The 15,210-nt window shown below is 33.9% G+C and overlaps 1 protein-coding gene across 1 annotated transcript; it reads left to right on the top strand.

Moving 5' to 3' along the window:
- The first annotated feature begins 590 nt into the window (after positions 1-590).
- LOC143577183 (putative serine/threonine-protein kinase PBL21) lies at positions 591-11,528 on the top strand. The gene is made up of 6 exons (XM_077061090.1): positions 591-1,002; positions 8,982-9,008; positions 9,466-9,617; positions 9,696-9,885; positions 10,409-10,797; positions 11,331-11,528. The coding sequence occupies exons 1-6, from the start codon at positions 591-593 to the stop codon at positions 11,526-11,528; spliced, it is 1,368 nt and encodes a 455-aa protein (XP_076917205.1).
- The last annotated feature ends 3,682 nt before the right edge of the window (positions 11,529-15,210 follow it).

Here is a 15,210-nt window from a genome sequence, read left to right as displayed (position 1 = left end):
ATAAATATGTTGTTGTTAATGTTGAATGTGTGTTTAAAATAAAAGACGTTAAATCTTTCTCCTAAGAATAGGGAAATATATACGTCAAGTAATGATGTATATATAAATGTGTAATGAAATGATATATGTATATATATATATATGTGAAAAATAAAGAAAATGATTAAATTGTGTGATTAAGAAAAGAATGTAATTCAATTTAAGTATGTCAAATCAAATTAATGCGGAAGCTTCTCGAAAGAAAGTAGAAAACTGTGCCTAAAAGGATAAAGAACAAGAACAAATACCTGAAAAATACATTAATCAAATACAAGAAACGATCAAGAAAGCCGTAAGAGCCGAGTCACATATAAGAACCCAAACTTGACAAACCCATTCTGTCGAACCCTCTCGAAAGTCCGTTAAATCCCTTCCTAAACCATCTCATATTGAGGAGAGCGTTCACGAATCTAATATTGATGGCGGTGTTAGAAAACAATTTAAAAAAAATAAAAATCGAAAGTTGTTCTTTTAAAGATTTCAAAAACTTTAGTCCAAAAGAAATCTATGGCGACAAGGGCTCCATTGCAACGGTAAGGTGGCTTGAAGAGATGGAGTCAGTCGTGATTATAAGCAAGTGTTCCGAGCAAGAGAAGATACAGTATACGACACAAATGTTCAAGGGCGAAGCTTTGGAGTGGTGGAACACACTGATCATGAGAAAAGAAAGAGAAGTGTTGTACAACTTGATGTGGGAGGAGTTTCGAGAAATGGTGATGGCGAAATTCTGCCCAATGCACGAAATCGATCAAATCCAATCTAAATTTGTCAATCATAGAGTTGTAGGAATGAATCTCCGTGAGTATAACACAAAATTTCATGAACACTGTCGTCTTGTGCCCCAGCTGGTAACTCTTGAGCCCAGCAAAGTCACTCTTTATATTTGGGGACTCCTGTGGGAAATCCCCGACATGGTAAGGTCTCACCTACCGCAAATCGCTAATTCCGCCATGGAGTTAGCTGGTTATCTGATGAATGGAATGATCCGCAACAAAGAAGAGGAAAAATAGGTGGTATCGACGAGCGACCACAAGAAAGGAGGAAGCGCCCGATTCAAGGGCAAGGGTGTAGAACTACGAAAGACTGGAACCAACTCCAACTACACCCAGTGCAAATTCTGTAAAAAGTACCACAAAGGTCGCTGTCACTTTGCTCTGTCTACAACCACAACTGTTTACAACTCTTGTCACAAACCCGGGCGCGCAACGGCTGATTATTGGAAGAAGACGATGACTTGCTACAACTGCAAAGAGATGGGAAACATAAGTTTTGAGTGCCCCAAAAAAACCCATTGCTGGTGGTGTGGGTGGAAGTGGCCAAAGGAATGAAAAAAAGAAAAACAAGGCAAGACTCTTTGTTCTCGACAAGAAGAAAGCGGCCGACATGCCGGAAACCGTCATCGGTACGTTCTTAGTTAACTACACATATGCTAGAGTTTTGATCGATTCAGGTGCCAACTTAAGTTTTATAGATTATAGTTTTTGTAGTCTATTAGACGAACCTCTAACAAAATTAAATAAAACTCTAAGCGTCGAGACCGCTAGTGGATAAATCATTAAAATCTCCGAAGCCTTAGAAAATAGAAAAATCTTATTAGCCTATTCAATTGTTGCCCATGACTCTTGGTGGTTTTGATATAGTACTTGGTATGGACTGGTTATCCAATAATCATGCTCGTATTATTTACAGTAGCAAAACCGTTGAACTTTGAGCCCCTGATAAACGAACCATTCGAATTGAAAGGGACAAAGACGCTGGCCAAGTTAGCATAATTTCCATGATTAGGGCTAACAAATGTTTAAATCAAGGATGCTTAGAATTCATGGCCTACGTCACCAAAGAATCCAAACCCAAAGAAATAAAAGACGTACCTATCGTTTCTGAATTCTCTGATGTCTTTCCCGACGAACTTCCTGGAATCCCTCCTGATCGAGAAGTCGAGTTTAGGATTGATCCCTGGAACCGCACCAATCGCCAAGGCCCCGTACCGACTAGCGCCAACTAAAATGAAGGAGTTGAAGAAGCAATTAGACGAGCTACTCGAGAAAGGTTTCATCCGTCGAAGTTCATCACCATGGAGAGCACTAATTCTATTCGTCAAGAAGAAGGAAGGATTCATGCGAATGTGTATCGACTACCTAGCACTAAACAAAGTAACCATCAAGAACCGGTACCCACTACCTCGAATCGACGATCTGTTCGACCAACTTCAAGGCGCGAGCTATTTCTCAAAAATCGATCTGCGTTCTAGTTATTACCAACTCAAAGTTCAATCCAAAGACATTCCGAAAACCGCGTTTTGAACAAGGTATGGACATTATGAGTTCACGGTCATGCCGTTTGGTCACACTAATGCCCCACCCGCGTTTATGGACATGATGAATCGAATTTGTAAATCTTACTTAGATAAATTTTTTATCGTATTCATCGACGACATACTTATTTATTCTAAGTCAAAGGATGATCAAGAAAAGCATATCCAAATCTTTATTGAATTACTTAGAAACAAGAAGTCGTACGCCAAGTTATCAAAATGTGAATTTTGGCTTCAGGGAGTGCAATTTCTTGGTCACATCATAAACGTGAATGGAATTCAAGTGGACCCCGCTATGATTGAAGCTATCTCTAAGTAGGAGATTCCAAAGTCGCCAACCGAGATCCGAAGTTTCGTAGGTTTGGCCGGCTATTATTGTAGGTTCATTGAAAATTTCTCTCGAATAGCCGTTCCTCTAACTTCGTTAACTAGTGAAAACATCAAGTATGAATAGGGAACTAAACAACAAGAGGTGTTCGATATACTCAAACTAAAACTCACCCAAGCACCTATACTGGCCTTGCCAGAAGGTACCGATGATTTCTTTGTCTTTAGTGACGCGTCCCATTCCGGTTTGGGATGCGTACTAATGCAATGAAAGAAAGTAATTGCTTACGCCTCTCATCAACTCAAGGTACACGAATAGAATTACACAACTCACGATCTAGAGTTAGGTGCCATAATCTTTGCATTAAAGATATGGAGGCACTATCTCTATGGAATCAAATTTTTCGTGTATACCGATCACAAAAGTCTAAAGCACATCTTTGAACAAAAAGAACAAAACATGCGTCAAAGAGGCTGGATGGAAACTTTAAATGACTACGACTGTGAAATCATTTATCACGAAGGTAAAGCCAACGCTGTGGCTGACGCCTTGAGTCGTAACGAACATGAGAAATCAAGAAGAGTTCAAGCGCTAGGATTAGAACTCCAAGTAGATCTGATCGAGCAAATCAAATCCGCCCAACTCCAAGCAATAAATGAAAACAAGATATCCGACGAAAAACTTAACGGCACCATTGACTCGCTAGTCAAAGGTGACAATGGCATACTTAGACTCGGAAACAGAATCTGGGTGCCAATCGTTGGAGACTTGTGTTAAAAGATAATGAGCAAAGCACACAAGTCCAAGTACATGATGCACCCCGGTAGTGACAAAATGTATCAAAATCTTAAACCAAACTGCTGGTGGAATGGAATGAAGAAAGATATCGCTTTGCATGTTGCAAAATGTTTGACATGTTTGAAAGTCAAGGCTGAACATCAAGCGCTCTCGGGATTGTTTCAGCAACCTGAACTCCTCGAGCTTGTGTGATTGAATTAGGTGGAAGTTGGTATGACCATCTTCCCCTAGTGGAATTTTTATATAATAATAGTTATCACACGAGTATTCAAGCCGCACCGTTCGAAGCGTTATACGGCCAAAAATGTAGAACGCCGGTATGCTGGTCTGAAACCGGAGATAATCAATTGTCTGGACCCAGAAACCACTGATAAGGTGTTACAAATCCACGAATGACTTAAGACGGCTCGTGACCGACAAAAGAGTTACGCCGATGTCCGTCGTAAACCGTTAGAGTCTTATTGAAAGTTTCGCCTAGGAAGGGTGTTATTCGCTTCGAAAAGAAAGGAAAATTAAGTCATCGATTCGTAGGACCTTTTGAAATACTCGAGCGAATCGGTACTATCGCATACCATATGCGACTACCCGAAGAAATGAAAGGGATACACGACGTATTCCATGTCTCTAATCTGCGAAAATGTCTAGCCGGTGAATCTTTGTCAATGCCTTTAAAGATGTTGAAATTAATGAATACCTAAAATTCATAGAATGACCAATACAAATTAAATATTCTAAAATAAAGAAACTTAAGAAACGAACATTGAAATTAGTCAAAGTAAAGTGGGACACACGAAGAGGCTCCGAGTATACTTCGGAGTTAGAATCCTAAATGAAGAAAAAGTACTCCACTTGTTCTAAGAAACGAATCTCGCAGAAGGGATTCATTCCAAGGTGGGGAGGATGTAACATTATGAAAATATCGGGTTAAAAATAAAAATGTCAAGTTTCAAAGATCAAGATCAAAACTGAAAATCTGCCTTCTGGCCCGATCGTAATACGCGACGGCCATAGACCAAACGCCATCGCGTATCGCGATGACGTGGTCTGACACAAGGACACGTGTTCCGCCACGTGGCGTCACGTGGCAAGCCTACTGGTGATTCATCAGCCCTACGTCGAGATACGCGATGGGGTTCTTATCAAATCATCGCGTATCGCGATGGCCTACCAGATTTGTCTATAAATAGAGGCCTCCAATAAACCATCGCGTATCGCGATGGCCTACCAGATTTGTTTATAAATAGAGGGCTCCAACCCTCTCACTCCTCACACCAAATCATACATCACTTTCTCTCTCTAGAAATCACCTCGTAAATGTGCCCCGATTCCTTGTAATTCGTGCCCTAAACCGACGATACCCTGAAGTACCCACGACACTATCTTGAAGTTTGTGCCACCAAGGAGATGAGCTGACAACCGCCTCGAAGTGCGTGCCAACGAAGATCAAAGACTGGCGTGCATTGGTCTGCGTGCTAAAGAAGGTGTTAATCAAGATTCACTAGGAAACGAGAAGGCGTTGAAGTGCTGCCCAAATATCTAGGGTTTTATAAGCTAAACAAGGTAGGCATAATGCCCGAATAAAATGTTAACAGCTTAAAACCCTAAGTCGAGGATATACTCGATACCTTGAAAATAAAAGAAAAACATAACAAAGAAATATAAAAGAAAGAGATATAAATATAATGTGATTCTTTATTAATATTATTTAATTTTATTATTAAGATTATTAAATAATAAGTAAGTAAGTAAAGTATACGTTTCTTCAAGAAAAAGAAACGTAGTGTTTAAGAAAAGTAAAACAAGTAAAATTAAAGGTTTAACTTGTAAAAAGAAAAGAAAGTATTTTAAACTAAAGGTTTAAAAAGAAAATATAATCGAGGTAAAGATTATACAAAAGAGACTAAAGGTCTTAAGCCGGATTAAAGATCTGGTATTAATAAAAGGTTATACTCTTACTATAGGTCCGAGATAGCAAAGACGAACCGATCAGTGAAGTGAAGCTGATCCTTTCAAAAGGTGAATACGCCCAACTTTATAAACTACTTTAATCGAGTCAAATAAATGAAATGAATTTATTTACGTATCTCTAAAACATTATAAATAAAGGTAACTGCTGGCCCTCAGGCTGTCGTGTACGTTTGTTTGGATCATTACATATGTGGTAAGTCGGTGGGCACACCGCGCCACACCTGGTTATTTGCCTTCGCCACGATGTAGGCCTAAGTTACGTTCGGGTGAGGGTAATCATGTGTATACTGATGGTATCTAATTTATATTGAATGTTGCGGTGTTTGCTGAGCGGTTTCGAGTAGAGCGAAGTTTATAACTGTGTTTTGTTTTAACTTGATTATTCCTAAGCCACGATGGGCCGGACCTAAGTTATGTCTCGAGGGGTAATCAAGTAAAGAAATATTTTATTCGTCAGCTTATTCACCAGCATGTGTTGCTGACGTATTTTTAAACATTTTTACAGGTAATGAAGATTAGCCACTTGAAGAATCAAAGTGGATGGTAGATGATCTGATGGCTCAAATCTTTTTGTTAAACTCTTAAATATGTAAATGGTGGTTTTGATAAACAAGTAATATTTGTAAACATTATTGGGTATTTAATAATCTCATCTTTTGTTGATTAAATATATTAATATTTTAATCCGCGCTAGTATTTCCGCACAAACCCGTAACTCTGCTTTATTTACAAAAACGGTACCAACATTCGTGTCGCACGCCCGAGCCGTGGTTTGGAGTGTGACAAAAGGGCCCCGAATGTATATTTAGCTTCAGGCCTCCGTAATGATTGGGCATTCATTGTTTTTATTTGACCCGGCCCATCTTTTACCCGATCCATTTTGTGCCCCCCGTAGCGAAAAATTCTGGATCCGCCTCTGCACACAACTAGCATTAATAAACAATATTGATGGACCCAATTTCCAAGGTCATTTTTGTCACTTGGTAAGCAAAAATAATAATCATTCAATCTAATTTGAACTTTGTGTTTTTCAAATCATGGCACTTAAAGAGGGACGGAGGAAGTAGTAATAATAACCGGCTAGATCAAACGCTGATATCACGCTACGTGACCATCGGCCTTCTGCCGGCCCATTCTCCAATGTCGATGACCGGCGCGAAGTGAGTCGCTAAGCCAGCGACGACCTTTTTGCCCTTTTTCTCTCCGACAAGTGGCGTTACGTACCACGGACGTTGCGTATTGACTGTACCAACCAGCAGGTTATATGTTTAAGTTTTGTTGTTTTAGTCACTTTAATTGAAGTTTTTATTCTAATGTTTTCGGTGAGCATGCCCTCCACTGTAAGGAATTGCCGGGATTCAAGTATCGTCATGATTGGGTTAGAGATGTGTTATGGGATGTGCTTAGACGTGCCGGGATCTCAGCCAAGAAAGAGGCACCTGTTAACTTTTTGACTGATCCGCGTGAGGGAAGATCTACCCTGCGTCCTGCGGATGTTCTTGTGTTTGGCTGGGCAGGGGGGTAAGCATGCGTTGTTGACCTCACTGGGGTGTCCCCGTTGGTGGGGCTGAGAGACAGTGGCTTCGTACCGGGACAGGCGGTTTTGAGAGCGGAGTCTAGGAAGGTTGCTAAGCATGAGACATCGTGTTTGGAGAATCAGCACGTGTTCATTCCATTTGCCTTTGACACTTTTGGATCCCTAGCTCCCGAGGCGGTTCACTTCTTGGAGCGGGTGCAGAAGGTGGTCCACAGTGACTCGCAGAGCCCGAGGAACCAAGGATTTATATTTAGTAGAATAGGCTTTGCGATTCAAAAGGTGATAGCGGCGCAGCTTGTTACTCGCTTACCCATTATCCAAATGTAGTTCGGTTTGTGTTATATATAAAAGGATCAATATTTTCTATAAAAAAAGTATCTATATTTCACATTTGATTAATTAATTCTATTAATTAGTATAGCATCGATCAATTCATTAGACTTTTTATGTTATTTTTTTTATTTTAGATAGTATACCCCTAAATCTTAACATTTGTCCATTAGTAAAAAGTGTAGAAATGGGAAAATAGAAGAAGAGGTAAAAAAAGACACAAATAGAGAAAAATGTGAAGAAACATATGTTTTTTTGGTAACGAACGATCAACAATATCTCAAAAATACTTAAAAGGATGATGATTTTTACTATTTAGAACGATGTTTTAGATACCATGGATCATTTTGCTAAAGGCTTTGCTTTCAAAAATGCTGAGGAGCATCGAATTCGTTTAATTATTTTAGTTAGATCAATTTACTAAATTTTGTTTATTGCTATTATTATTATTATTATTATTATTATTATCACATTTGTCTAAAATATGTAAGACTTATTAACTTTGTATTTTAAGGCCTTTTGTTTTTCATATTCCGGGCCCGCGTTTTTTTTGTATTCATGGGGACGGCCCTAGTTGTGATGATGGATTTTGTACGGACTAGCAACTTGCTAGGTCGTCTTTAACATTATTATATGTAATAAATAAAAAGTTTGGTGCCACAAGTGTCTTATTGGGCCACTTGCGGCACCGAACTATTCCGCAAGATTTGTTTTTTTTTCCTTTAGTTCAGTCATCGTAACGGAAATCGAGCGAATGCCAATTTTTTATGTTTTTTTTGTTTTAGTTCCGGGATCGACAACGATCGTCTTTTACCGACGCTCAATTTTTACCGACTGACGTCGCTCCATTGGTTCACGTCAACTTTTTTTACTTTTTTTTTTAATTTGGCTTTAATTCTAGTACAATAACACAAGTCATCAAAACCGACCGAATTTGCTTCAACTTACCGGCTCAAAGCTTGGAATGCGACAACACTTGGGTTTTACCACCGTTCGAGTTGTACTAACATGCCCGGCGTAACGCGCCGGGTAAAAAACTAGTTGTTCATAAATTTCTTTTATTAATCGTTAAAAAACTATGTGTTTAACTTGTTATGACAGAACTTTAAACAAGTTGATCCGTTTTAACTTAAACGAAACATGTTAGCCTAAACCAAACATGTGGTCAGTATCACTTTTATTTTAATGTTATTATAAAAAAAAAAAAAACTTAGATTTTGAACTTTTCGAAAATAAAAAAATAAATATCGAAATATGCTTAATTTTCTTTGTTAAATACAGAATGAATATTCATAAATGCATCAATGATTTGAATAATTAAATTCTATAGCGCTAAATGTGGAGAGCACTGATTCACCAAATAAATATCATTCCTCGTTTTCCATTCTCGCTGCTATATTTTCTAGTTTTAACTCGGCAATGCCGTGTTAATTAGCTGTATATTATCGCTTAAACAATATTTTACGGGTCTGATTCGTATAAATAGGTTTGTTTTTAGTTCTTCTATTTGCTGTTGAAGATGGGTTGGTTTTCTTGCATAAAATTTTCCTCCGAAGATGTCAAAAGTTACGTTGATGCTACAGGTTTGAAAATTAAATCATACATTACACTTGACACGCTATACTTTATGCTTTAATTTGGTTTGTTCATGTTTCTTGTACCTACAGGCGATGGTGATAGGAAGGATGTTACTGGTAAGTAGGGCGGTTCAAACAGGATATCCGAATTTTTCATATAGTTGATGTCACTATCCGAATCTGTATCCAAAATTTCGGATTTGGATTTGCCTCGGATATCCGAATACTGAAAATTTTTTTATTATTATTTATTAAACTTTTAAACAAATATTACAGAATTTTTAAAAATATATTTTGGATACTGAAATAAACTAAAATTATTAGAAATATCCGAAACTTATCTGAAATGTCCGGACTTTCAATTAATTAATGTTTCTTATTTAATAATTTTAAAAAGTACTAGTGATAATTCATATATATATCCAATTTTTCTCCAAGAATTCAGATATCAGAATTTTCGGATTTGGATATTTTAGGTTCATTTTTTGCACAGCCCTACTCATAAGCACATAACTCAACGTTTAGGTTATTGTTTCAGATCTTTGAACTGATACAATATTATGTTGGTGTATAGATGAGAAACAGTTTAGTAGTCAACGGGCTAGTCAGGCGCATTCTTTTACGCTTAACGAGCTCGTTGTCGCAACACAAAATTTCAAGGATGCTAATCTGATTGGAGAAGGTGGATTTGGAAGAGTTTACAAGGGACAATTAGTTTCAGGGAAAGTAAGTTTGTATTGTTACTATGATCATAAGCATTGTGTTTATATGACTGTGGAGTTAACTATTGAATTTGATTTACAGATGGTTGCTGTAAAGCAGCTCAACCTTAATGGTTATCAAGGGGACCGGGAGTTCATAGTGGAGGTTCTTATGTTGAGTCTATTGCAACATTCAAACCTTGTTGCTTTGGCAGGTTATTGTGCACATGAAGATCAAAGACTATTGGTTTATGAGTACATGTCACGTGGCAGCCTGGAAAATCATCTTTTTGGTAGGTCTTAATGATATAGTTGATTTCTTTTAAGTGCATTTACCAATCCTATTAGAATAAATTTTTTTATAATATAGAAGTGTTGCCTTTAAAGATTATGTCAACCCATACATTGATCTCTTATTGTGTTTTTTTAGGCTATTTTAAGTGCTAATTTGTTAACCCTTTGATGTATTTGTCACAAGAAAAAAAGATCTTAAAAAGATTTTGAACACTGCAATATTATTGCATGGGTCAGTTTTGAACTCAACTCGAATTTCGGTTTTTGAGATTTTGATGATTTTTTAGTTTCGGTTTTGGTTTGTCGTTTGGGCCTGAACTTTTTTGCCTAAATAATAAATTTTAGCCAACATCTTTTTGCCAATAACTCGGATACACTCTTTATTATATTCTTTTAAATTACTCAAAATTCAAATTTAAAAATGAAAATATGTAAGTTCCTTTTGGTATTTCCGATTTTAATTACACACAAAACCGAAATTAACCAATTTTCTTAAGTTAACTTGATATGTTTAATTTTCAGATCTAAAGCCTAATCAGGAGCCCCTAGATTGGAACACGAGATTAAAAATTGCTGTTGGTGCGGCTCGTGGCCTCGAGCATCTCCATTGCAAAGCAAATCCACCAGTAATCTATCGTGATTTAAAATCTTCAAACATATTATTGGATAATGACTTCAATCCAAAGCTTTCAGACTTTGGGCTTGCTAAATTGGGGCCTGTTGGCGATGAGACTCACGTGTCAGCACGTGTGATGGGTACATATGGTTATTGTGCTCCTGAGTATGCAATGAGTGGGAAATTAACTGTGAAGTCCGATATAATTAGCTTTGGTGTCGTTTTGTTGGAGCTTCTTACTGGTCGAAAGGCTATTTCGTCAAAGAAATCTGGAGAGAAAAATTTAGTTTCTTGGGTGAGTCTTTTTTTTTTAATTGTGGTTCTGGCCAAACTTCACCTTGAAACGGGCCATTTTTTTATCATGGGTTTGATTTAAAACTTCTTTATTGCAATAGGAATTAGGGGTTTGTATGAAACCAAAAAAAACAAAGCCAAAGAAAAAACCGATGTTTTTTATAGGTGTTCGTAAAGACAACTCTTTGTTCAGTTTTGGTTTTGCATGTAATAAAAACCCAAAAATTTGAACCGAACCGAATTGATATATTTTTATTTTAGATGTAAATAATTAATAAGAGTTTGATAAATAGTATAGGTTCAAGTTCATTATTTTGAGCCAATTTAACTTTGGCCCAAAAGTTTATAGTTGGAGTGCCAAAACCGAACGCTTTTTAAAAACGAAACTTTCAGGTTTTAATTCGTTTTTGGCCCAAAATTGCCCCATTGACACTAATTAATAATAACCAAACTTTGACTTTTGGTGACGCTTGACCCACTCATAAGTAATGGGTCAAAGTTGTTTCTTTCATTAACGTTTTTGAATTTATGCAGGCACGTCCTTTTTTGAAAGACCCTAAGAAGTTTGTTCAATTGGTGAACCCGCTACTGCATGGTCAATTCTCCTTGCGTTCGGTGCACCATGTGGTTTCAATAGCTGCAATGTGTCTTCAAGAGGAAGCAAATTCTCGGCCCTTGATTAGTGATATTGTTGGTGCATTCGAGTTTTTAGCTTCTCAAGTGAAATGTTAGAATACCAAAAAAAGTTTGGTCGTTGACTCGCAACCATCACCGTCAAAACATGATGAGTTCGATGCCTGTGGCCCGCTTACATGATGTTTTTTTTTTGTTTGTTTGCTAATGAGGTTGCACCAAGTTATTTTTGTCAAAATGATTTTGCTAGTTGCTACAAACATACGACAGTGGTATTTAATGATTATTTATTGTTTATATTATATTGATTCATTAGCATCCTGCTACAGCCTACAGGAATTGTACTACTCTCCTACTATGCGGGTAAATTTATATATCATATATATGATCTTAGTTTGATCTCATTTAGTTGACACCATTAGACATAAAAATATGGGTGAACAGTACATGCCTTGGAAAACTAGTTTTTAATTGAATGTATTACTGATTAAGGAAAAATATGTTAAATGCATTGTTATGTCCTGATATCCCCTGCAACACGGCTCACAAGTTGATCTAGTTTGTTCACTCTTAACGACCGGTCAACCGATAAAGAGAAGAGACCGCTTTTTCACCAGGTTTGACTAGTTTTCGGGGGTTGATTCACAAAAATCCGACGCCGCTTCCTTTTTGTTTGATCCATTAGCTAACTTTTATCGACACCGTCAACAAGAAGGCATATTTTCGGATTCTATATTTTTTTATGTAGTATGAGCATTCTTATTTATTATTAATTAAGTTAACAGGAATTTTATTTTAGTATTGTTAACAAGAATTAAATTGTATTGTTGAGTTCATAAGACAAACTAACATTTTTTGGAATCCACGGTGTATTTATATAAGTATATTATCATCAAAAGTTATGATTATCTAGCTAAAAAGCTTACTATCACAAATTCAAAGGTTTTTATGAAACCCACCCGTTCGTATAAAAGCAAACGAGATAACATAACCAGATAAGACAAGTTTAAAATGGTTGACCGGGAGATAATAGAAAGGAAACAGCTACTGTGTTTCTTTTTAATGTAAATTTCCAAATTTAAATTAAATTTCCAAACGATTTGATTTAAAAAGTTTAAATTTTCAAATTTAAATTAAAGTTGATTTTTTTATTTAATTGCTGGCCAAACGTTTAAGTTGGTAAGTTAAACGATTTGATTAAAAAATTTAAATTTCCAAATTTAAATTAAAGTTGATTTTTTTATTTAATTGCTGGTCAAACGTTTAAGTTGGTCAAACATTTTTAAATTGTCTGGTCAAACATTAAAGTTCAATTTAACTTTAAGTTGAACTTTTTAAATGGCTGATTAAACAAACATTCATAATGTCTAAAATTACCATCACTAAAATTTATTATTTTTAAAACGATGTAATTTAAAATTTATAAATTTCAAATTTAAATTAAAGTTGAATTTTATGAATTACTGGGTAAATATTCATAACATGTAACTTACCACGATTAAAATTTATTATTTGTAAAACGGATAATAATATTTAATTTTCTCATTTCAGGTTATGTTCCCAACTTAATATAGCTAATTTCATGGGTTAAAAATTTGTTGATAAGATATCTTATTTATTGTTTAATATTGATGTATATTTTTGTTATTATTCATGTATTTATGTATTTTTCACAATTTATGTAATTTATTTGATTTTTATATAATCAATCATATATAGTTGTTGGTTTGGTCCAATTAATATATTTTAATCAGAACCGATGTATTAAAGAAAAATTTTACTTTTGTATCTTATATTTATCTATTTATTAACGATAATCTCTATAATTTATAATAATTATTATAATTTTATTAATTTTGTTATTATTAATTTATTACCTTTTCTAATTAGTTGTTACATCTTATTTTGACAGAAATAATAACATTTACTCCTTACCATTTTTATATTTCAATATATTTAACTTAAAACATTATTATTTTATTATATTGTAAGATTCATTATTTTTTCTATATATAACCAATTACATTATATATGGAAAACCCAATAAATAAGTTATAAAGTTTTCATGATTTTAATTACAAGATATTTAAACTTCTTTTAAATTCGGAAATTGACCAATATTTGAACAAATTTTTAAAGGTTTTAATACTCTCCATAATTTTAAACTCATTTCAAAATCTTTCCATAAAGTTTTGAGGTTTTCAAATTAACCGAATTAATTTGACTTTCCTTATTTGTTATAAAAACCGAATTAATAAGTTATAATTTAAGTATTTCATTAATACAATTTATTGAGTTTGACTATCCTTATTACTTAAATAAGTAATAAGGATAGTCAAACTCAATAAATTGTATTAAGTAATAAGGATAGTCAAACTCAATATATTAATGGTTTTAATACAATTTAATTAACATATCTAAACTCTTTCTAAACTTTTAGTTAATGTAGGTCAATGCTTTGAACATGGTAATTCTAAACAATTTTGGTATATGATTAACCATTAATTTATAGTTAATGGTCCATTATAATAATAATGATTTAACTAAATTTTTTTATATACATTAAAATTTAGACTATATTGTTACATTTAAATAACTTAATTTTAGAATTAATGATCAATAATTTAAATAATAAGTTGACTAAAATTTTCAAAGATAAGTTATATTACCTTATTTTGATAATTTACAAACTATTTGATTACTATTTATATTCTAATTTCAAAATTTTATTATCGTTTCTATTTATATATCTTACATAATATAAGATATGCAAAACTCGGCATATCGTTTCAAAATTTTATTATCGTTTTTATTATTGTTTCTAATTTCAAAATTTTATTATCGTTTCTATTTATATTATATTTATATTATATCGTCAACCAACTTTCCATTTGTTTATATTTGATCATTTTTAATTACGCCTAAATGTTAAAATTAATGTCTAAAAATAAACCCCCAAATTAATAATTTCAATCTTCTATTCGAAATTCAAATTAGAATCATCATTATAAGTTACTTTTAAGTTACTAAAAATATAATAAGTTGTTGCTTAAATACGAAATTTAAATAAATCATTTCGAATTTATATTTAAATTTCAAATTTTAAATAGTCTCTATAATTGCTAATTTATGGTTAATAGTCATAACATAATTAAACCCGATTAATACGTAATTTTACAAATTAAACACACACTTTTAAAGCTTTCCATAATTTTCAATCTCAACAAACTTTCCATTTTTTTATATTTGACCATTATTATTATGTCAAAATTAAATTCAAAAATAAACCTCCCGATATCGATGTTTCAAAAATAAAAAACATTTCCATAATTTTTTGAAGTTGACTAATTAACCATATTTTTAATATTTTGTAATTATTTCGAAACGTGTTGTGTTAATGTTAAAAGAGTATCAAATTTGTTCGGTATGAATTTGTGTCGTCACAAGTTACTTTTAAGTTATACTAATTTTTTTAACTAAAAAGGCATATTCATTTTTCATCTATAAATCATTTTGTAACCAAATTTGACAAAATATCAAATTTGTTCGGTATGAATTCGTGTCGTCACATGTTTCAACTACATAATACGTTTAACAAAATTAATATTATCTAATCCTATTATGTTTTAATTTGTTGTCAAAATTTTGAATTTCAAATAAGAACAAATTAAATTCTTGATTGTTTTTACAAACTATTTTTGTTAAGCAGTCAATAAATTAGTTTAAAACGGATTTAACATTTCCATAATAACAAATTATATTTTAAAACTTTTTAAAGTTA

This window comes from Bidens hawaiensis, unplaced genomic scaffold (genome assembly GCF_021521415.1).
Source record: "Bidens hawaiensis isolate Kalapana, Puna unplaced genomic scaffold, B.hawaiensis_p1.1 tig00028485_1, whole genome shotgun sequence".
Lineage (NCBI taxonomy): Eukaryota > Viridiplantae > Streptophyta > Magnoliopsida > Asterales > Asteraceae > Bidens > Bidens hawaiensis.
The sequence above is the reverse complement of the archived record's forward strand: the minus strand, read 5'-3'. Positions and strand labels throughout refer to the sequence as shown.